Source organism: Mytilus edulis, chromosome 2 (assembly GCF_963676685.1).
Source record: "Mytilus edulis chromosome 2, xbMytEdul2.2, whole genome shotgun sequence".
In the NCBI taxonomy this organism is placed as follows: domain Eukaryota; kingdom Metazoa; phylum Mollusca; class Bivalvia; order Mytilida; family Mytilidae; genus Mytilus; species Mytilus edulis.
The window spans coordinates 26,417,861-26,442,382 of record NC_092345.1 but is presented as its reverse complement, the minus strand read 5'-3'; the positions used below and the strand labels follow the sequence as shown (position 1 = coordinate 26,442,382).

Below are 24,522 nucleotides of genomic sequence, written 5' to 3'. Positions count from 1 at the left end.
TTGCTAAACGATGTGTCTCGCTATTTTGAATATCCAACATTTATGTGATTTTATTTTTATTTTTGATGTTACTGTTATGGTTTTGGTTGAATAATGTGTTATATCTGATCGTTTGTATGCCAAATAATCATCAAATTGTCTTTCAATACCATCATTGTCATGATAATTGTTTGGACTGGTATTGTGAAAATGAATGTATATAAAGATCGAGATTACATGTTTCGTTACGTCATTGCGCCACTGTTTATGATGTTCTGTGGTGTCTGTCTTTGATGGCAGATGTGTGTTGCAAGTCTGCGGTTTGCATGTTTTATCGACTATTATTATTTGTAATATTTGGTATATACTATGTGATGAGTGTGTGTACTGTATTTCTGTTACGTAGTGTTGTCATTTAAGCGATTTTTGTTTTAACATTGTCTTATAACCAGGTTCACCCACCATTTTTTTCTTAAAATGTCCTATACCAAGTCAAGAATATGGCAGTTGCTATCAAAGAGTTCATTTCTATGTATGTTTGCGATTGTTTTTTGGTTCCTGATGTTCCTGTGTTTTCCCCTTATAACTTATTTGTTTCCCTACGTTTTAATTTGTAAACCGGATTTGTTTTCTTTCTATCGATTAATGATTTTAACACACGTATACTGCTATTGAACTTTATTCACTTAATTTTCAATTTCACTGGTATGAATCACATGTCCAAACTTGGTCAAATATGGGTGATTAAATTACAAGACAAGTTCAATATATCCATATGTAAAATTAATGAAGTTGAGACTAACTTTATTATCCAAGTAAGTTTTTATATATTAAAAAACCTTTCAATACAATAACAGGTCGACAGGTAAAGAAACATATCAGTTCACAATTGAATATCCACTTCTTGTTACAAAATCAAACTGCACAAATGTGATGTCGATGATTTGTATAGTATTTGCATAACCATATAGTTTAAATAATAGAGTTCGAAAGTTTGTACAACGAAATGTGTAAAAAAAAACACGGGGAGCTAAACACTGAGAGGTACACTGATTGTAATTAAAAAGGGAATTGTAATCTATGGAGGACTATAGTTTTTACCTGTTGCTTGTACATTGTATGTTCAAAATCAGCAATCATGTCAGTGCTTTTCATACAAGTGAGAGATTGGCTAGCTATAAAGCCAGGTTTGATCCACCATTTTCTACATGGGAAAATGCTTGTACCAAGTAAGGAATAAGCAGTAGTTATTCATTAGTTTGATGTGTATGAGCTTTTGGTGTTGCCATTTTATTAGGGACTTCCGGTTAAAATCCTCGGAATACGGTGATTTTGTAATTTTCCATTTTTTGTATCGTGTTTTTTTTTTAAACACGGAAGTCGGATGTTGATGATAAATAAATAATGGTATCAGTTCGATTTACTATATAGACTTATAACTTGGTATATTGCATTGCCACTGGTCGAGAGGGGTTCGTGTTGTCATAGAGCTTTCTAGTTCCTTGTTTTGTGAGTATGATGTATCATGTACTTTACATAAAGACGTATCCTTTAACACATATCAAACAAAGTGTATTTCTGTGGTACATTGGCCTGACAGGATAACATTTGTAGTTGGTTTTTTAAATCTTTGAATTTTTTGAAAAATTAAGGATTTTCTTATCCAAGGAATAGGTTACCTTGGCCGTATATGGCACAACTTTTTGGAATTTTGGCCCTTCAATGCTCTTCAACTTTGTACTTGTTTGGATTTTTAACTATTTTGATCTGAGCGTCACTGATGAGTCTTATGTAGACGAAACGCCTGTCTGGCGTATTAAATTATGATCCTGGTATCTTTCAAACCATACAGAGACAGCAAATAACAATTAAACGTGCCTAGACCAACATTTCTGTCTTAAAGATTTTATTTGAAATTATCATTGAATGTGGACGTCACTTCTCGATGTTTTCTTGTCCAAGTGTATCTAAAGAGGCTTAGCCTTTATTGTAACCTGAAAAAAAGAATAAACATTAATAAAAAAAAAGTGTAAAGCAAACAAGACTATAAGTGTATGGTTAAATTTAATTTATTTATGAGTTTGTTATTTTCAATTTCGCTTTTTCTGTTTTAATTGTTTAGAGATGTTTCCGTGTATTTAAAATCCAGAAATTCGGTACTGATAAAAGCAAAATATTTACTTTTGGCAAGAATTTTTTAATTCGATAAATAAAATTTCATTTTGTGAATTGTATGAATCTCAGACCAGAAATATCTTTATATGTAATTGCTATTTATTTAGAAAATTTCAATTCTACTTGCATTACCGGATGTTGATTCGAAACTTTTGTAAATGTACATGATCGTTGCAAATGATATTTACTCAATTTTATCAGTAGACTGCGGAAAGAATAGTTTATACTTGGCTCAATCATTAATGAAATGCAAGTAGTGAAATAATAATTCTCTTTAAGCAGCCAGTATGGTTCAATTTTGTCAAAATAAACTAAAAAAAACATTGATTATGAATTATTTACTTGCAAGTGAATATTTCGACCTCATTGAATCCGTTTTCATGTGAACTTCAATTTAACACCTTAGCTTGAGATGGATAACACGTGAATTGTGTGTGTAAATTTATTTAAAGAAAAAAGAATGTCAACTTTGAAAGTTAAACAAAGGTAAATCATTTGATTGACTGATTCGATCCACAAAACAATCATTCCTATAAGGTAAAAACGATGATAAACATTTATTTTTCATCTATAATATCAAATTAAATAGACCTAGAAAAATCCAACAGCACGAGTTTGCTTAATCTATTTATATCAATATTTATGTTTACATCGCTTAAATGGTCATCGGATGACTTTAAAGGTCAACTCGAATGTTAATTAGATGGCGCCTAGACTAAAATACACGTGAAACGAAGCTATGTATTTGAATACCAGTGCCCTGTTTATTGCTTATTTTAGACTTTTAATAGCTTGGATAAATGTTTTACATTGTTATAAATCATATATGAGAATTTGATTAAAATCGGTGAAAATGAATTTGACAGCTAGTGACCCTTTAAAAAGTAGTGTCACAGATGATAAATCTCCACGTTTACCTTTTGATAGATGTTACTCCCCCTGTTTACAGATCAGTATTAGTTGGGCTACGTGAAGCTATGCTACACTTTAGATATACGTCTATTTTTCTTTAACATTTTACAAAAACATTTAGCCGCGAAAATGATCATAAGTCATCTCCATGATCAGCGTTAATAATTTCAGGAATAAAGTTGGAATTCCAGGTTTAAAATTGATTATTCTAGTAAGATTGAAGTTGATAGTTCCAATATTGAATTTATGATTCCAACATGAAAGTCGGAAATTCCGAGATTAAAGTTGATGATTTCAAGATTAAAGTTGATTATTCCAAGATCATAAGTAGAAATTCCAACCATAAAAGATGATAATAGTTGGAAACACTATTTATACTTCTAATGATAATTCATTGAAATTTTGCATGTTAACAGATCATACTTATTACGATATTTTAGGCGGAAAAAATTTTGGGGTCACCGATGTTGTTTTCGAGATATGACGTCATCAAAACTTAAAGAATCGCGTTATACCAAAATATAGAAATAGCGCTCTAAATTGCTTTAAAATGGCAAAATTATTGAAAAACGATTTTAAACTGGAATATCAAATACAGTCAAATGTTATATGTACCTTAAACACATTTAATTGTCTCTGTTTCCTTATTTTTGAGGCCTTTGGACATTTCCCGCCATTTTTAATTGCTATTAATAACAGATTTTTCTTGAAATAAAAAAAATCTACTAATGTTTTTCCCTTCAAACTTATGCATAAGTTGCAGCTTCAGGGAAGATTTTAAAAGCATAAATAAAAAAGGGGGGTCACCGATGTTTTAAATCCGTTAAAACGGAAATAATCTTATCGTCGAATTTTGGCGGGAACTATAAACTTTTCTGTTAACGTTATAGAACGACGTTGCTGGCATAACAGCATTTCTGCAATGCAACGCTTGGGCTGAATTAGAATATGATAACTATATTATGATTGAACATTTTTTTTTAGGTATTTTGATTATTCATTAATATTTTTATCAATCTATCGAATCGTTAAATATAGATACAGTAACATTTTATTGTAAAGTAATTGTCAAAGTTGAAGTCATCTTTAGTATTTCTTAATTGCATTTGTTGTATGGCAAATATTACACGGAATTCAGCACAAAAACATTTTTCTATATGAGTTGAATACTCTTTTACAAGACGGACCCTGGTGTGATGGTTACAGTTAGCACTCTGAAAGATATGTTACTCTACATAAATACATGTATTTGTGTGTTAAATATTTCTTTTGTCGGTGACTTGTAAAGCCAAATATACAGTGTGGAACTTTTGTTGTTGTGGTCATCAATAGGACCAAAATAACTAGGCATAGTGTTTGATATTCCCATATTGCTATGACGTCTAGCGGTCGGATGTTTTAATCTGCTGGTCGTATATATTACTGCATGTAGCTACAGTTTGAAGAAATACAACAAAATATATTTTTTGGGGGGCTTAAATTATGTAATCCTTTACAAAGCATTAAAGAAAGATTGAATATGATTTATTTTATAATACGTGCTAAATTTTCATTGATTTCCACAGCAAGCAACCGATGTAAATTTTGTATGCTTCTTACAGTGATTTTTAAATGGCGTTATTCTTAAATAACGTTTGATATTTCAACAAATATATGATTACTATAGAAATCACTCGTGTTCATGTATTTGTGCTCCACCTCCCCAAAAGATAAAGTAAAAAAAAGAGGGAAAAGGAGACGTAAGGAATATTTTAGGAAAGATGGATGACACTTTGATAATTTCTGTCGTCACATATGAAATAAATAAAATTTCAAACACTTCACAAATCAACGGCCAGTGGCAAGTTAAATACATATTCAGACCTAGAACATATTGACTTATGAATTTTGACCCTGCTTTGTTTAACCCGACAGGCTGAACCGGATAAATACAAATGTGAAATTAAGTTTTGATGAATTGTTTATACATGTAGTACAGAAGACTATATAGTAATGACGTTTCATGTGATATGGGAAAACTTAAAGTCGACAGAAACTCCTTGTTCTTGTTTACGTCCCTATGCTGGACAGAAAACTACAAGTTCTGGAAGCTGTACGCTTACATGCTTTTTCTCTTGGTAATAATATATTGTTATTTTTTTCCGGAAAATATACGCTGAATCCCACATACCGCATCGCAACGATACGCTGCCAACAGCTGGGTTACACTAATAACAGGACGATCGCCCGAATTGTGACAGGATATTCACCGGAACTTTCTTGTTATTTGATAGATTATTTTAATATTTGAATACCTTAGAGATACAAGACTATTTTTTATGAAAATCTAACAAAAACAGTTTGAAAAATATGTTTGAGCAAAAAAAATTGGCCGGACGGATTTCACTCTATGTACGATTTACGTATATTGAACTGATCGACAAAAAGTGTTAATATCTCTTTTGATTTACAATACTTTTTCATACCACTAAGAAATCTGCGAGATTAATAGTTATCTTATATGAAAATTTAAACTTTATAGTAAAACAAATTGTTTTTCTACAAAAAAAATTGACCGGATTTCATATTCGCCAATTTACGTGTTGATTATATTGAACTGATCGACAAAAAATTTTAATATCTCTTTTGTTTACAATATTTTTTCATACAACTAAGAAATCTGCGAGATCAATAAATATTTTATTTGAAATTATATAAACTTTACAGTAAACTTAAAGGTTTTTTTTTTGTTTGTACAAAAATGAGTTGAGCGGACGGTAATTCATATCAAGACCATATCAAGACCACTATCGGCTATTTTTGTTGCCATACATTGTGATTGTGTCCATTTCAAGTAGCATTTTCATTGTTGCACTTAAATCAAAACGTGGTTTGCTTTCTTCTGCTTTAGTGAAACGTCCCTTCGAGCGGGCCGCCATTTTAGAAATTAGCAACCACTGCGACGGAATCGAAAACGGCGACGTCATAATACGGCCACGACACTATATAGCGGCGCCGAGAGCGATGCGTATAAACAATAATGTGATTTCCCTTTAAGTTGATAATTTCAAGATAAAAGTCGACACATTTCGAAAAAAAAATATGGCCCTTGAATGCTTTCCTACTTTAACAAAGTCAAAATACGTTAGTTCGTTTGCATGACGAAGCCTACTTTTAAATATTTCTGGCAACATTTAACCACGTAGTAAACTAATTGTATCACTTTAAAATAGATTACAAATTCATGATGACGTAAAATGCATGAAAATCATTACATTTGATTCATATTTTTCTAAAAATATAGTTGCATTACTAAACAACATTTTAAAATTAGTTTTCATGAAAACTGATAGACAACCATAAATGTTTTTGCCAATATGTTACGGATTTTTAGATTACAAAAGTTCTTAATATACAGATACTTTTACTTTACATCAATATTTTGAGTTTAAACTAATATTGAAAAAGTTACAATATCAGTGTATGTAAAGTGCGGATCCTAAAATATCATTTTTACTGTATATGCCATAAATGTCTAATGTAGAATGATAAATAAACAGACGAACTTTTTTTTACTTTCGAAGAAAATGAAGAAAATTAGTTAAAATGTATATGTTCAGAAATACATAATACTAATAAAACAAAGTAAGAGATGCGAGCGGGGTTTTATCGCGCCTAAAGCCATCCAGCTTTGAAATATATACCAAAATAGGTGAATATTTATGACATTTCACGAACAGATCGTGCAGGTGCTTTATAACTAACAGGTAAGATGTTGTTGCAGTACAAAATATTCATTTTAATACAATTAATAAAGTTGTATAACGTAGAATATGTTTTGTCATTCAGTTTCTTCATATTTAACTAAATTCCACTATGATGATTTCGTAATACTAGTCATGTTTACTGTCGAATAATGATACTATTCTTTCATTTTTACTGTGGAGCGAATCATTAGTACTGTATATGCGGTGCATTTTCACTGTATAATTTTTTATTTATTTTTTTATCTATTACAGCTCATTTCTTTAAGCATGTAGAGCAAGACTTTAGTTGACTTGCTTGTTTTTCTTTTATTGGATAATCGTTATGATAACACCCAATTTAATTCAAATATTAAAAATACAGGTTAAACTATCATATGCCTAATCATATTGTTTAAAAGTGTCAATCTTATTTACAAAGTTTGTATAAACAATTAAACAAACAAAGCAAGCAAGCCAACCAAAGTTTCGCTTTGCATGCATTATGAAATTAGCTGTAAGGCCTTAATTTAGCCGACTTGCTCAAACAATAGATAAAGTAAGAGAAAGATTTGATAAAATTTAACTTACGGAGGAAAGTTTGGTTTTAAAACACTCTAATAAATTCAATAGAAATAACATTTATTTCAAATGTATTCCATTTAGTTTCTTATAAAGCGTATAGGGATCTTTATCCTTATTTTTTTTTATCCATTTCCATGACACTTCACCACTAATTACGTACATCTTGATATAGATTGAATCTTTGTTTTCCCGTTTAAAAGGTTTTACACTGGAGCCATTTATAACTTGCTGTTCGGTGTGAGCCAAGACTCCATGTTGAAGACCGTATGTTTACGTATAATGGTCTACTTTTATAAATTGTGACTCGGATGGAGAGTTGTCTCATTGTCACATACGACATCTATATATGGCTCAAAAACGAAACAAGACGGGATAAAAAGGTATAAAATAATCCACACTACTTTTTTAATATATGTATAATGGGCTTAATATGATTCTGAATAGAGTAAAATAGTGGGTCGCATTTGGGTATAAGCGTGACGCCGGATTGCCGATTTTTTGCAAGCGTGACAGGTGAAAGTCAAATGATTGTGTCGTGAAAAACGAGAAATGAAGTCTAGCGGGACACAGGAATCTGACAAAACAATAAGCGGAATACGGGAATCTGCCAAAACAGTAAGCGGGATCCGGGATCAGAACCCCCCCCCCTAATGAGACCTCCAGAATAAGATATTTGTGTATATCAATCCTATTGTTACAGTCATGCCTTCAATAACAAATGTATCCGATGCATGCATTTTTTTTTATATTTTTGGTCCCTTTTTCAATTTTGAGGGGTCCAAATTTAAAGACAAAAGTCCTTTAATATAGATATTTGGGATTCGTTGACATGCTGAATCTAACCGTGTATCTAGTTTGGGGATTTTTTGTCTAGTTGCTGAAACAGCCCACATAGAGTTCCAAAGGGTCTAAAATCAACAAAAATGAATAGTAGCAATCATTTCGTGTACAATTCAATAACCCAAATGTGCATGGTTTTACCTCTGCGGTAGTATCCATTCGCGGATCTAGAATTTTTCATTTTGAGAATCGCTTTTGTTACAAGTTTGAAAAGCTATATATTTGATGAAGAATGAATGAGGAGTTTGTATTTCAATTTGAAAATACATGTATCATAAATCCTAAAGTCATCAACTAAGTTTTTTCGTTTGTTGCAAGTGCATTTATCACATAATTCTACAATAAAAATTCCTCGCATCTTTGAAAATTCTACATTAATAATGACTGCACTAACAGTGATAATTCATCGCATCTATAGCTAAAATGGATCGCTTTCAATAATCGATATGCTATATTATGATGCTTTTATAACACTTATTTGAACTTTAATGCTATGTTTGTATATTATAAAGACATATCACAATGAAAATATGTTAAAACTTATCTTCAAATCACTTAACTTGATATTTTCAAAACATAAACAAATACAGTTTTCCCATGATCCTTTATTCTACAATAGACATATCCGCATATAACAGTAAAAATGAACTAGCTGGATTCGCACTTTATATACACTGAATATAGACTGAGTAAAAGAGAAAATCATAAAAGAGTCGCAAATCAAAATACGAACGTAAAATGTGAATAATCTTTGCAAGTTTTGTATAAGTTAATTAATTCTGCATAATAACGTATTAGTATTCTAATTTTCTTTTACATTTTTATTCGTACATGAACCAATATACTTGCTAAAAAAGCACTAAATGGAAACATGTCAAAAAGTAAAACAATTTTTTTTTAACGTTTCCCTTTGGAGGTAAGGACACCTAAGAGAGTTAACTCTTTCAAGTTCAGCTGGACGTTTTAAATCAAATACTTATATAGCTGGTTACCTCCCTTTACACAATGGCTGTGCATTTTTCACGCGGCTGAAAACTGAATGATAATCCTGAATATATATGGTAGAGGGCGAGCAAACACATACAATTAATAGACTTAAATACTTTTATAGCAGCCTACACACTTTTAAAGTCAAGATACAAGACAGTACGTGTACTTATCGAAACCATAAACTCTTGAACACGTTGTAAATTTGGATTTCCAAAATGGCGTCCTGGGACGGCAACGAAGTCTTAAAAAACATTAAAATTGACACGGATATGTCAAAGATAGATACAGAATACCCATCTAATTGTTTACCAATAAAACTGAATAAGCGTACCGGTAAAGCAAAGAAATGCCAATTTGAGGCTATTGATGTAAATATGTACGAAGAAAGTGCCCATATGATTACATTTCACACTTCTGTAAATAGAATACAACCCTGGATAAAGGCTCTCAGCCTGCTTTACTTTGACAATATGGGTAATCAAAAAGATAATGTAATAAAATGGTCAGATGTACCAGAAAGATGGTCTGACAGACATGATGTTGCTAACTCCATATTAATAGAAATCAGAGATCCAAGTGAACATATCTTGAAATATAATGTCACCTTTTTTGTAACAACAGGTACTATTAGAGTACAAGGAAGTAACTACCTCTCCTTTGTTGAAAAAGATTTCCCAATTCTGATTGAAATAATGAAGCTGTTAGATACATGTGAAAATGACGAGACCCCCTTGAAAACAATCGAAGGTCGTGAACCTAATGAAGTGGTCACACAGCAAACAATTAATGATCAAGTAATGACGGTTTCAGAAAAACAAACCAAGACTGATGCTAACAATATAAATGAAGAAAAATCTGAAGTTTCACAAAACCTAAAACCAACCAACCCAAAAATTGATAATAATAACAATGCAGCAGATACCCCTTCACAAACTGAAGTCAATTTGTCTCGTCTTCAACAATGCTTCCTTGACACTATATGCAAACTTCAAATTAGTCAGGAAAAAGACACTACAACTATAGTAGAAGCTGTTAATGGGTGCAAAATACTTCTTTTGCAAGGTCAGTCTCAACTTGACCAAAAGAGCACTGATAAGGATACTCTGTCTAAAGAATTACAATCAGTACAACAAAAAATCAAAACATTACAAGAAGAAAAAGATTCTCTGAAGTCACAACTACAAATTGAAAAGGGGAATGTTACGCTTCTAAAATGTCAGTATGACGATTTGAATACTCATAGTAGAAATCTGCTAGTAGAGACTAGAAAGGAATTAGAAAAACTTGTCTCATCAACAAACTCCGAGCTTGACTTTAATGCAAATAGGCTTATTATAAAAAACCAAGAACTACAAACACTTCATGAATCTGAGCACAATTTAAGGTTACAGTTGGATAAAGCGATGGATGAAATACTCAACCTGAAAAGTCAAATTTCATCATCAATGGATATTTCTGGTCAACACGCTGGAACTGCAACATCCAAGTCACAACACCAGACTAAAGAACAAGTTGACCAACAACCAATTTGGAAACCTAGTGTCCTTCTAATAGGAACGTCAAATATTCGTGGGATCAATGAAAGTAAATTATCGCCAAGTATAGATGCTATTAAGGAAATATGCTTTACTCTGGATAAAACAAATGAATATATCCTTGGTTATAATCCTCAAACTCCACCAGCTGTTGTTGTTTTACACATACTTACCAACGATCTAAAGACAAAAACCCCACAGAATTGTGCATGTGAGCTGTTTGCACTTATATCCACTATTCAAGAGAAATGGTGTGAAGTTAAATGTATAATATCACTTGCTACACCAAGAAAGGATGACATGATGCACCACACTAATGGGCAGATTGTTAATGCTCTTATCAAACAGAATTTCTATGGAAGGCATTACACAGAGCTTAAGAAATTCCAACTAATAGAACATAATAACATGTACTATGAAGGTCAAGCGAACGAGGATATATTACAAAATGACTTGTATCACTTAAACGATAAAGGTGTGTCATTTCTGGCATCAAACATAAAACAAGCAGTACACCAAATTCTCAATATTCCGCTCCCACCCACTCGTCGACCTAGGAGCCAATCGCGCAACAGACGAGGAAGAGGTAGAGGTCGTGGCCGTGGCCGTGGAGATTCAGATTAACTTTGTATAATAATACTAATGTCAATTTTATTCTACACATATATAATGTATATTGTTTATATTCATATCACATAATTCTCTTTTTATTACAAATACATGTATATGCAGTAGAACTTGCATGTTCTATTTTTGTTGTTTTCCATATAAAATTCAGGATGTCATAAATGAACAAACATTATATTGTAAACTTTTAATATTGTTCATTATTATTTGAAAAGTTAAAAGTCATATATAAATTCAACTTAGTTCTAAATAACATAGTGAATATCAAATAACGCAAGGATTGCCTTAATTTTATTCCCTTTATTACAATTGAATGTGTGAATTGCACACAAGGGAATTTTGGTACACTACTAACTAAGTTTATAAAAAGAAAGATAAAAAAAGGAATCAAAATCAAGTCAAGGACAAAAACAACTGATTTAACTTGACGGCCATTTAATTCTAATTCTTTAATTGGCACCTTATAAAAAGGTTTATCTTTTTGCATATATTCTTTATCATATTGTTTATAAAAATATTTATATACTTGGAAAGTATTTAAATAATTCTTTTTCATTTTGTTTTTAAATTTCTTTGATATTTAAAATAAATACAAGAATAGAAGGGACTATGTCACCAAGAACAGTCACATCATTAAAAATGTGCTTTCTTAATTTAGGGGGCCTTATGAACAAGGAGGGTAACAAAACGGATGATCCCCTTTTCTTAAACAAAATTGATAAATATGATTTGGCTTTTTTTGCTGAAACACACATTGGATATGAGTCCAATATTCATAGAATAGGTCCTTTTAATTGTTATAATGTATGTAGACCTAAAACTAGGGCAAACAACAGATTTTTTGGTGGGTTGGCAGTATTAGTTAAAAAAAATATCAAACCTTATGTAAAAATTCTCAAAAACACTTGTACTGACATTATGTGGATAAAGTTAGAAAAGGATTTTTTTGATTTTCAAAAAGACTTATATATGTGTGTAGTGTATAACCCACCCTCAATGTCATCATATACTCAGGGACTCGACCGGGACAATACTGAATGTTTAGAACAGGAAACTGCAAAATATATGAAAATGGGTAATGTTTTACTGTGTGGTGATTTTAATGCAAGAATTGCCAATTCCCCTGATTATATTTTAAATGATGATCAATCTTATTTACCTCTTTTTGATAACTATCCAATTGATAAGCAAATCTTGAAAAGACAAAGCAGTGATACAACAATTGATTCAAGGGGAAAGAGTCTATTAGATCTCTGTATTCTAAACCAGTTAAGGATACTAAATGGTCGAGTCCTAGGGGATGTTTTTGGAAAGTACACATGTTATACGCCAAACGGCAGTAGTGTGGTTGACTATGTGATGGTGTCGGAGAGTATTCTGGATCAAATTTTATATTTTTATGTTCACAACTTTATGCCTACTATTTCAGATTGTCATTGTATACTGGAATGGGAAATGTCAAGTAAATTTACTGTTGATGATAATGATTGTAATATTAATATGTTTGATAAATCTCCAAATTTCATATGGTCAGATGAATCACCTACAAACTTTCAGACAGCTCTATTATTACCAGATATACAAACACAAATTGATACATTTAATAAAAGTATAATCAAAGAGTCTCAATCCTCTGTCGATGAGGCTGCAGCAGAATTATCACATATTTTCCTGTCTGCTGCTACTAATTCTTTAAAAAGAAATAAACTAAGAAATAAGAAAATAAAGACAAAAAAATGGTTTGATGGAGATTTGTACCATCTTCGAAACAAATTAATAAGTTACGGTAAAATATATTCAAAATTTCCTTATGACCCATTAGTGAGAGGTCACTATTATAAGCTTAATAAGCAATATTCTAAACTTAGAAAATTTAAGTATAAAGAATATAAAAAATCACTTGTTGAGCAGTTACAGAATCTACATGATGATAATCCTAAATCTTATTGGAAGTTAATTAATGATTTAAAAAATAATGATAATAAGGACCATAGTTCTGCTGTGGCACCATCTGTGTGGGTTTCACATTTCAATGGATTATATCAATTACATGAGTCATTCAAAGAAAGAGTGGCTAAGTTGGAAAAAAAGCTAGATAATCTTGAAAAAAATGTTTGTTTTAATAATCTTGATAAACTTATAACAGAGAAAGAAATTTCTTTTGCCATTTCTAAACTACGTTGTAACAAATCACCAGGCTTGGATAACATTTCAAACAATATGATTAAACACAGTCAAAATGTTTTACTATCGTCTCTTTCAAAAATATTTAATTCTTGTCTGTCTCATGGTTTATACCCAAGAAATTGGACCGAAGGTTATATTACAGTATTACATAAGTCAGGTGAAGTCACTGACCCAAATAATTATAGAGGACTAACAATCACTAATGCAATTGGTAAGCTTTTTAACAGTATACTTAATATAAGGTTGGATAGTTTTTTAGAAGAAAATAATGTAATTAATGATTGTCAAATAGGTTTCACAAGAAAGGCAAGAACATCTGACCATATGTTTGTTTTAAAATGTATTTTTGATAAATACTGTAATACTAAGGATGGGAGAGTGTTTGCTTGCTTTGTTGATTTTCATAAAGCTTTTGATAAAGTAATACATACAGGAATTAGAATTAAGCTGTTAGAGATTGGGGTTAGTTCAAGGTTTTATAGCGTTATAAAGAATATGTATCTTGAAACTAGATCTTGTATAAAAATACATGATAAAATAACTGAATTCTTTCAAACAAAGCTTGGTGTTAAACAAGGAGATAACTTGAGTCCTAACTTGTTTAAAATATTTATAAATAGCCTTCCAGACTATTTTACACGAACCAGAGATCCAATTATGCTGGATGGCAAACTCATTCATTGCCTTATGTATGCTGATGACATTGTAATTTTATCTAACTCAGCTGAAGGACTACAAGAGAAATTAAATGAACTTCATAATTTTTGCAATGACTGGTGCTTAGATATAAATACTAAAAAAACTAAGGTGTTGATATTCAACAAGGCAGGCAGACATATCTCTCAAAAATTTATTTTCAACAAAGATGAGCTGGAGTGTGTATCTAATTATAAATATTTGGGTATCCAATTTAATGCATCATGTTCTTTTTCATATGCTCAGAATGATTTATACCAAAGAGCCTTAAAAGCATACTTCAAACTATGTAATGATTTTTTAGTGCATAATCCTACTGTTAAAAATGCAATTCATGTTTTTGACCATACAATAAAGCCTATACTTTTATATGGGTGTGAAATTTGGGGATATTTCAATCCCTTTACTGCACGTTTAAAAAAAGAAAACATAACAGTGGATACAATTTACTCAAGGATACTTTGTGAAAAACTTCATATTAAATTCTGCAAATATATTTTAGGCGTTAATAGGAAGAGTACAAACTTTGCAGTTTTGTCTGAATTAGGCCGTTTTCCACTTCACTATGATATAGTCAAACATGTTTTAGGATATTGGCATCGTTTAGAAAATATTGGCTCATCATTTCCCTTGTTAAAAGCTGCATATAATTGTTCTAAAAAGCTATTTGAAACAAAAAAAACCTCTTGGTATGGATCAATTAATATTTTAAGGGAAAAAATGTCAGGCATAGAAAAACATATTCTTGAAAAATACTCAACATTTAAACTACACTGTGGTCAGATAGTTAAGGGATACTATACTGCATTGTGGAAAAAACAGCTAGACAAACATAAAGATGGTAAACTACGAACTTATGTAACATTCAAGTGCAACTATGGTTTTGAAAATTATTTGTCAATAATTCGACATTTTGAGCAAAGGAAATGTATTACTAGATTAAGAATATCTGCTCACAAATTGCAAATTGAATCTGGTAGATACCAGGGTACTCTTCGACAAAACCGAATTTGTCTCAGGTGCACCTCGGGTGAGGTTGAGGATGAAGTTCATTTTTTATTTAAATGTGACACTCATTTATTAAAAAGAGAGGAAATGATGCAAAGTATATTAAAATCATGTCCAAACTTTCAAAATTTAAATATTGATAACAAATTAATTTGGATAATGAATAATGAGGATCCTAATGTACTATTTGCATTTTACAAATATATAGAAGATACTTAAGAATTAAAGTACAACTTAATCTGCAATAACTAATTCATTATAACTCTTTAATATGAATTTGGATACCCTGTTAAGCCTGCACAGATCATAAGAAGAATTTCAAATTCTTTGGCACCGTCCCTTGATGATCTTTGCTGGCTGGACACAGAATCTATAATCTTAGAAATATGTTTTAAAAATATTTTTTCAATAATTAAGGAGCTTGACTCATCTGCATTAAGTACAAGTAGGGACTCCCCTTTAAGCACCGACTCTTGGTGCTTTCTGCAGATAAGTCATATTAAATATCCTTTATTAAATAAACTTTGTTATTTGCAGTATACCTCATAGTCAAATGTGGGAGTGCTTAATTGCTTTGTTTTTTATTGGGTTCTTTTTGTATTTTTTGTATTTTTATATATTGACATTTCTCCGCACAAACTACTAATGCCTCATGTTTGTCTTCTCAAAGTGAAGATACACTTACCGGGTGCACTTGAGTCATTTTCAACATAGTATTCATTGAATAATAATACATTGCTACTAGTTCGTTGAGTGTATTTTCTGTGTTAAATTATTTTATTTTATTATTTTTATAACACTTGTTACATATCTTTACTGTGTGTGTATTGCATATGTTATTGTTTATAATAATATTGTCTGTATCATATGCCCTCCTGGGGCCCTAATTTGGTAAATAAAATATTCTATTCTATTCTATTCTATAGAAACGAGAAACCAAGCTCCTCATAGATAAAGAAGATTATTATAAATAAAGAAGATTATTGTGTGACAAACTGCTATGTATCCAACATAGATAAAATTATTGTGTTTCAAACTGATATGTTTTCAATGAAATATTTTCTATGAACTGTGTGGTACAAATTATTTGAAATGTAGATCTTTTTGTCAACAAATCAAAGTAAACATTTTTTCAAAATTTAATGGAAATTAAACGGGCCACATTTATTTTCGTCAAAGCGCAGGGTACATCCCCCCTTTAAACACTTGCTAATAAACGAACTAAGGATGTGATGTATTTAATTTTTCATCATCGAAGTCACTACAAAATGTACGTCTGTGAAAATTTGAAAAGAAAGTTGAATTATATAAATAAATCATTAGATCATTGAATACATGTTGAAAAAACTGATAATTTAAAAACATACTTTTATGTAGTGTACTCGTCCGTTTCGTTTCCGTTTTGTATCCGTTACGTGTCCGTTATACATCCGTTGGAGGTCTGACAGATTAATTCAACAACGGACTTCTAACGGATGTCTAACTAATAAAACGGATGTTAAACGAATGAGAAACGGACTTCTACCGGACGTATAACGGATAAAACGAATTAAGGTTCATGAATTCTTATTATTCATAATCGATCTTAGAGTAAGGAAACGTCTTCACAATCAAGCAGCTCTTATTCAGGCACGACACTGCCCTTTGGCGGCATTTTGAAGAACAAATCAAAACCAGTTACACAGAAACATTTTGAACATTTATGCGATTCACATGTATTATTATTGTCGACTTTAATTTTTCCGTATATCTTGTGCATCCGTTTAATCTGGTACGCTTCCGTTTGGTGTCCGTTTTATGCGTCCGTTGGAAGTACGTTCGACATCCGTTCTGTCCGGTACGTTTCCGTTTCTCGTACGTTGCATATCCGATGTGTGTCCGTTATACATTCGTTACTCGTCCGTTTTATTCGGTCAGTACATCAACGGACTCCCAACGGAAAACAATTTTGTCAACGGACAACTTTTATTTTCATCCGTTAGGCGTCCGTTCGTGCTATCCGGTAAGATGTGACAGGGGCTTAACTAAATGAATATCTCTTTTATGGTGGAGGTGTTTCTTTGTTGAGCTGTCTGACATATATGTTTTTCGTTACTTGTTCTGTCATGAATCAGGGCAATGATTTTTGTTTGAATTTTGTCACATTTTGGCATGACGTCGTGGAATTCTATAGCAAACAGTAATGTGGTTTTTTTTCATTGTAGAAAGTTAATTTATCGCTGCCCTTATCAACGGATTAAGACTTGAGTCAACGTTAAGCAACATATTTTTATTTTATATAGCTACTTACCACTACGAAGACAGCATCCCTTGTAAGACTTGCAATTATAGTATTCCGTCTTAGTATAATAAAAGTAGCCTTTGTTGTTATAATAAAAGTAATTTCTAGGACATTCGTATTTTTTGATGCAGGAATATTTACTGCTATATTGGTAACCTTTGGTCAAAATAAAGATTAACAAAAAATTATAAAAGAATACTGTTAAAATTGGAAAACAAAATCAAAAGCATTACTTAAACCTTCATTGTAAAACCAAATATGAATTACTAGTATATAAGATATATATGGTGGACGAATATAATCAACAAATACATTGTGTTCATTTACATTTGTACAAATGAATTGTTTTACATTATCATATCGGGGCCTTTTATATCTGACTATGCGGTATGGGCTTTGTTCATTGTTGAAGGCCGTGCGGTGACCTACAGTTGTTAATGTCTGTGTCATTTTGGTCTCTTGTGGATAGTTGTCTCATTGGCAATCATACCACATCTTCTTTTTTATATATATTAAATATAATCAACTCATTATCTCTAGATAGCATTCTTGTACGGGTGTTTCGTCTACAAAAGACCTATCAGTGACTTAAAATTATTCAGAGTACGTGTTTCACAAAGGGAATGAATTGACTACAGCAAAATCAACTATACAATTCGGTTCACGGAACATTTTTTTTTATCGCGTCGACATGATAGAGAAGATAGTTTCATTTGTCTTTAGGCCTTTATGTATTTCTATGATACATATGACTTGGCTCTATACTTTTACATCCCGTCATTGTGATATTGTTGTATGACAATTTTGTATTTTTGACTTTAATTTTTTCTAAATTGTGCTATGTCTATATGCCTGTTTGTGTTTCTTTGATACATATGTCGTGGCTCTGTACCTACACATCCCGTCATTGTGTTATTGTCTCTGATGATTTTTGTAGATTTGCCTTTCATTTTTACTAATGGGCTATGTCGTCTATATGCCTTTTTGTGCTTCTTAATTACATATTTGTTTGTTTGTTTGTCTGTCATATAAGTGAGAGGTTTAGCTAGCTATAAAACCAAGTTTTATTCACCATTTTCTACAAAGGAAAATGCCTGTACCACGTCAGGTATATGACAGTTGTTATCCATACGTTTGATGTGCTTGGGCTTTTGCTTTTTACATTTGATTGAGGGCTTTTTGTTTTGAATTTTCCTCGAATTCTTATTTTTGTGATTTACTTTTTTTTTAAATTTATTATTTACAAAGTTGGATAAGGTGTTATTAATAGTGTGTCTTGCGTCTGTTCTTAAAGTTTTCTTCTTCAGGTTGAATAAGGACTTGGGTAAAAGGAACTTTTGTATTATCTATTATTGTAATTGGTGTTAGTAAACAGATGAATTCCAAAGATGTATACTCACGCGGAAGACAGCATCCTGTATAAGAGTTGCAAGTATACCTCCACGACTTATTGCCATATTTGCAATCTCCATTTCTGCTATAATAGATATATCCTGATCGACAATCCTTATAACCTTTATTCGTGCAATATCCGTTTACACGTTTGTATTTGTAACCATAATCACTACTGTCAGAGTCGGAAGATGTAATCACTAGAAGAAATTTAAGACATGTTTAATGATAAAGTAAATGAAATTTTAATTTCAGTTTTAAAGAAAAACAATGTTTATCTTTTCAAAAACATCACATGTATATTTATTACCACTTTGAAATGTGAAAACTTCTGGTCCGAGAACACAATTAATTCGTAGTGCATTTCTTTTAGAACATAAATGAAAATAAAAAAAATCCCACCTGCGCTTTCTCAAAGAAACTTTTACAGTGTGTTGTACTACTTTTGGGACAAATTATATCAAATTTATAGAAAACTTCATCGCCTCTAACTCAAAATATGGCCAATTTTATGTTTAGGGCGTCTTGAAATCTTTTGACAGCTTCCGAAGTGCTCATTTTCAACCTTTTTCAGCTGGACCAAATCACTACTTTCCTTTAAAATTCTGGACCCAAATTTTTTTACAGTGTAATTTCAACCCCCTTCTTGCAATTTGAGGCAGTGAACATGGAGAAATAAATTTGGAAGGGGTATAAAAATTAATGGCAAGTAACCCACTGTCAACACTAGGGACTATATTTGTGAACAACGAAAATCAAGGGACGACAATGGTGGTCTCGGACCTAATAGGGTAGAAAGAGTAGACAAATCTTAAAAAAACTTGGTATGAACAAAGCTTAATGTATTATAACACTACTTACAAAGTTTCATGACAATAGGATGTATATTATAGACATTAAGTTTAGTTCTATACTCATCTTTGCGTGTAAAATTTTGACGTTAAAATTGAAAAATTTCAACTATCAACATTTGGGGCTTTAAAAATTTAAATATTGCAAAAAAATACTTGTTAAATGCCTTAATATATAACTTATCATGTACTAAAAGCAATAGAGTACTCATTTGATTTATCAGACTTGGCATAATTATTCATAAGTCAAATTTATATGAGCCTGCGCCTAAAAATTCAGGTTTTTCAATGAAGTGGAGCCTTACATGAAGATGTAATATTTTCCAGCAATTTTAAATTTGTGAAGCTTTTTGGTTATAAATAATCCTTACATATGTATTTAAAGTACTTTAAATGGAAAGAAAAGTTACAAATAACATATCATATTAGTTTAAAAGGGTCTTAGGCCAAGTAAGACTGGAAAAAATTTAGGGTCAATTAAGGCCGTGCCACATATTTACATTTAAAAATGCATATTGAGGCTATAAAAAATAAAAATGTGTGTCTTTTTTATCATTTCTATACTCATGTGACATGATACAACAAATCTGAGCACAAAAAGACTCTTGCAAATAACTTTTCTTACAAGCAGTATGGGCTGAAACAAAGATTTTTGCCTTTTTAGGGAAAAACTTTCATGCAATTTATTCTCAACAGGCTTATATTTAAACCACTTGCTATCCTACAGAAGAAAAGAAATATAGTATGTGAAATGGAACAGGTACAATAGACATTGTAAAGTGCATTTGATACAAATTTAGTGAAGTCTCTAATATGGACATCAAATTTTATATACCAAGCTCCCCACTATTGCCTTCATCCAAACAAGGCGTTAGACAAGGGTCATTCATACAACACATTTTGCACATTTTATCTGAGATAAACTTCTTTTCTGTAGATTCAGAGTTCATAAATAAGTAAAAGAAGCAGGTAAAGGCATAGAAACACAAATATTGACACATAAAAACCTGTCAGATAGAAAGTCAGGATGCCATTTATGCATCAATATTGAAAAAGTTATAAAATGCCTATTTTGACCATAAAATGTCAAAATTGGTCGTTTTGGCAGAAATTCTATAAAATAAAAGTTTAAATCCTTTAGTTTCATGCTATTTGACAAGTTGACACCATCAAATCATTTAGGGAAGTTGCCAGAGTACAAATTCTATATTTACAGATTTCACCTCTTAGGTCCGAGAACACAATTAATTCGTAGTGCATTTCTTTTAGAACATAAATGAAAATAAAAAAAATCCCACCTGCGCTTTCTCAAAGAAACTTTTACAGTGTGTTGTACTACTTTTGGGACAAATTATATCAAATTTATAGAAAACTTCATCGCCTCTAACTCAAAATATGGCCAATTTTATGTTTAGGGCGTCTTGAAATCTTTTGACAGCTTCCGAAGTGCTCATTTTCAACCTTTTTCAGCTGGACCAAATCACTACTTTCCTTTAAAATTCTGGACCCAAATTTTTTTACAGTGTAATTTCAACCCCCTTCTTGCAATTTGAGGCAGTGAACATGGAGAAATAAATTTGGAAGGGGTATAAAAATTAATGGCAAGTAACCCACTGTCAACACTAGGGACTATATTTGTGAACAACGAAAATCAAGGGACGACAATGGTGGTCTCGGACCTTCTGTATAGCTGCTTAACTTGGAGAAAACATTTACGTCACCTAAACAGTCGCTTGGAGACTTTTTGTCAAAAGTGTTTCCTTTGCAGCGACTGTAATTTTTGCGATATCCTCCTTTTGTGTAGCATTTTGATTGTTTACAGATTAAGCTTAAGGGCATACGATACAGTTTTGAACCTGTATTTACAAGTTGATGAAAATTTGCATATAGGCTATTTTTTACCTGATTAAATCAAATATGTAATAAAAAATATACCTTCATGTGCTACTTTTTGAGTAAAATAAGGTCGAAATTTTGTATATTTGCTCAAAATTCAGATTTGTGTCCTTATTTTCTTTTTCGAAAGAAAGACATAACTTTTTTGTTTTAAAAGATAAACACAAAATGGTTTTTGTTAAATAATCGGTAATTTCTGTATTTTATAAGTATTATTAAAAATTATGCAAATTTTATTCCGAAATAACTCTATATTTATCAAATGTTCATGAATAGAGGAAAAAACGTAAATTTTTGCTGCATGTTTATCAAAATTAAAAAAATTGATCTATTTACAGTTTTATAAAATTTGGGTCACATAATCTCCTTGCAAAATGAAACAAATTGCTGTTTTAAAAAATAGGGGTCCATGCACTCGTTTTCAAATTAAATCAGTTTGAATGGTAAAAATATGTCGAAAAATGCATCTGTTCCCGATATGTCAGAGTTTGACGTCGCGAAAATAACATTTTACGTTAGCAACGTCATTACCTTCCCTGTAACTGTATCGTATGCCCTTAAGAATAATACTAAGGTGTTGACTAAAAATATGAGTATATTAACGAAGCAATGCAAGCATAAAAAAAAGAAGAGAGACGGTAATTTATCAGCACACGAAATAGACATATCATATCAAACATATAGAAGAAGACTGATTATTGAAATTACATTTATCTTACCTCCTATAAATTTATTGGGATATGATTGGTTAACGGACTACACATGGTGACTATATATATTTCTTATAGGGTGCTATAAAAAAAATTACATGGTTAGTTACCATATAGGGTTAGCAACCATATGGGGTTAGTAAGGAGTTACTTCCCTTTCAAAACAAAAAAAAGTTCCCACAACCCTTTATAAAAACAACACGGTGTTGAGGATAAAAGAAGAAGAAATTGATGATGAAAGGTTGAAATAAGTTCATAAAACATAATTGAAGCTAAAAAGTTGTAATTGTTTTGTTCGCATAACGGAGTTACATCCCTTTCAAAACCAAAAAAGATCTGAAAGGATTCAACAGACGAAGATATTGATACATGTAATCATGTAATGAACGATTGAAATAGATTCATAAAACAAATTTAAAGCTAAAAAGTTGTTACTGTTGGCATCGTTTTCTGTATAGACAAATGGAAGTAGGATCTTAATACTAATTACGTATTGAAGACTTGATCACTTTGGTAGACCGTTCAGTAGTCAAAATACCACATGTGAAGATAATCGATAAGATAAACTCGTTACACGGTGTACTAGTGACCTAATACGATATATATGGGGTTAGTAAATTTCATATGGGCTTTCGAGCTTCGCTCTCTCCCCATTTATATCGTATTTGGTCACTAACACACCATGTAACTAATTAAAATAATATACTCTAAATGTGGTCATGACATCAGTTATTCTAAAAGTAAATTTGTTGTAAAAGAGGGACGAAAGATACCAAAGGGACAGTCAAACTCATAAATCTAAAACAAACTGACAACGCGCATGGCTAAAAATTAAAAAGACAAACAGACAAACAGACAAACAATTATAGTACACATGACACAACATAGAAAACTAAAGAATAAACAACACGAACCCCACCAAAAACTAGGGGTAATCTCAGGTGCTCCGGAAGGATAAGCAGACCCTGCTGCACATGTGGCACCCGTCGTTTTGCTTATGTGATAACAAATCCGGTAAATAGTCTAATTCGGTAGGTCACATTCACGAAAGGGAAGGGGATTGTAGTTTCGACGTAAGGAACATATCCGATATCATTTGTGAAACGATTATTCCATAACGGTCAACCAACTCGTGATGGCGTCCGTAAAATTTACGAAGGGATGATTTCAACTTCACCATTTGGAACTCTTGGTTTAAAAGCTTCCTTGTGAGCAGCAACACTCTATCAAGAAAATCATGATAGGAAATGCAAGCTGAGCGCTATATATTCCAATATAACAAAGCACGCCTTACCTTTAAAAAAGAAGATGTGGAAACATTGCCAATGAGACAACTGTCCACAAGAGACCAAAATGACACAGACATTAACACCTGTAGGTCATCGTACGGCCTTCAACAATGAGCACAGCCAATACCGCATAGTCAGCTATAAAAGGCCCCGATAAAACAATGTAAAACAATTCAAACGAGAAAACAAACGGACTTAACTGCATATCCCTTCTATTCGTTTCGAATAAATTGCATATTTACTGAACATCCACTTCTTTCACAATTTGTGCATCGCATTTCAGAGCCAATACTGCATAGTCAGCTATAAAAGGCCCCGATAAAACAATGTAAAACAAACTAAAGAAATTCTTGCTTTACATGCTTCAGAAATAAGCTGTAAAAATCGGAGAAAAAACAAGGCGTTCTTACCTATACCGCACAGAGCGGAGATCACAAAGACTGCGAGTAACATCTGGATTGACTTCATCTTGCAATTGGTTGAATTTGCAGGTTGGTGCTGCTTTAAATAGTAAAGAAAAGCCAGGTTTTTTTTAACAGATGTTTCACTTATCTTATGCAAGAATTAGCAAAACATACTTAAGATTGGATTAACCTATAAAACAACCAGATATTCATGTCAAATTCAAATGCGAAACTGCTGTAGTTATAAAAAAAATGTTAGGTAAATAAATCGCGTCTGAAAACACAATTTAAGTCTTTTTGTATGAACATATTAAAACAGGATAATATCAAATTACATGTATTAGTATTTATATTTCACAATACATTAACAATACAAGCAATTATTATTATTACATCGAATGAAATATGCGTGTAAGTCGTATAATAAACATGCATTTTTTGCA

The 24,522-nt window shown here is 31.6% G+C and overlaps 1 protein-coding gene across 2 annotated transcripts; it reads right to left on the bottom strand.

Moving 5' to 3' along the window:
* Window positions 1-1,868: 1,868 nt before the first annotated feature.
* On the bottom strand, window positions 1,869-24,217 carry LOC139511842 (uncharacterized). Of its 2 annotated transcripts, XM_071298957.1 has the most exons (5): window positions 22,232-22,722; window positions 21,460-21,608; window positions 18,938-19,257; window positions 17,547-17,693; window positions 1,869-1,973 (listed from the first exon to the last, which is right to left on the bottom strand). In XM_071298957.1, exons 3-5 carry the CDS (start codon window positions 19,007-19,009, stop codon window positions 1,947-1,949), a joined length of 246 nt encoding a protein of 81 aa, XP_071155058.1. In that variant the 5' UTR covers window positions 19,010-19,257; window positions 21,460-21,608; window positions 22,232-22,722; the 3' UTR covers window positions 1,869-1,946. The 2 variants fall into 2 exon arrangements, with proteins under 2 accessions (XP_071155058.1, XP_071155057.1); XM_071298956.1 differs by lacking the exons at window positions 21,460-21,608; window positions 22,232-22,722 and adding an exon at window positions 24,086-24,217 and having other exon boundaries at window positions 18,938-19,129.
* Between the last annotated feature and the right edge of the window lie 305 nt (window positions 24,218-24,522).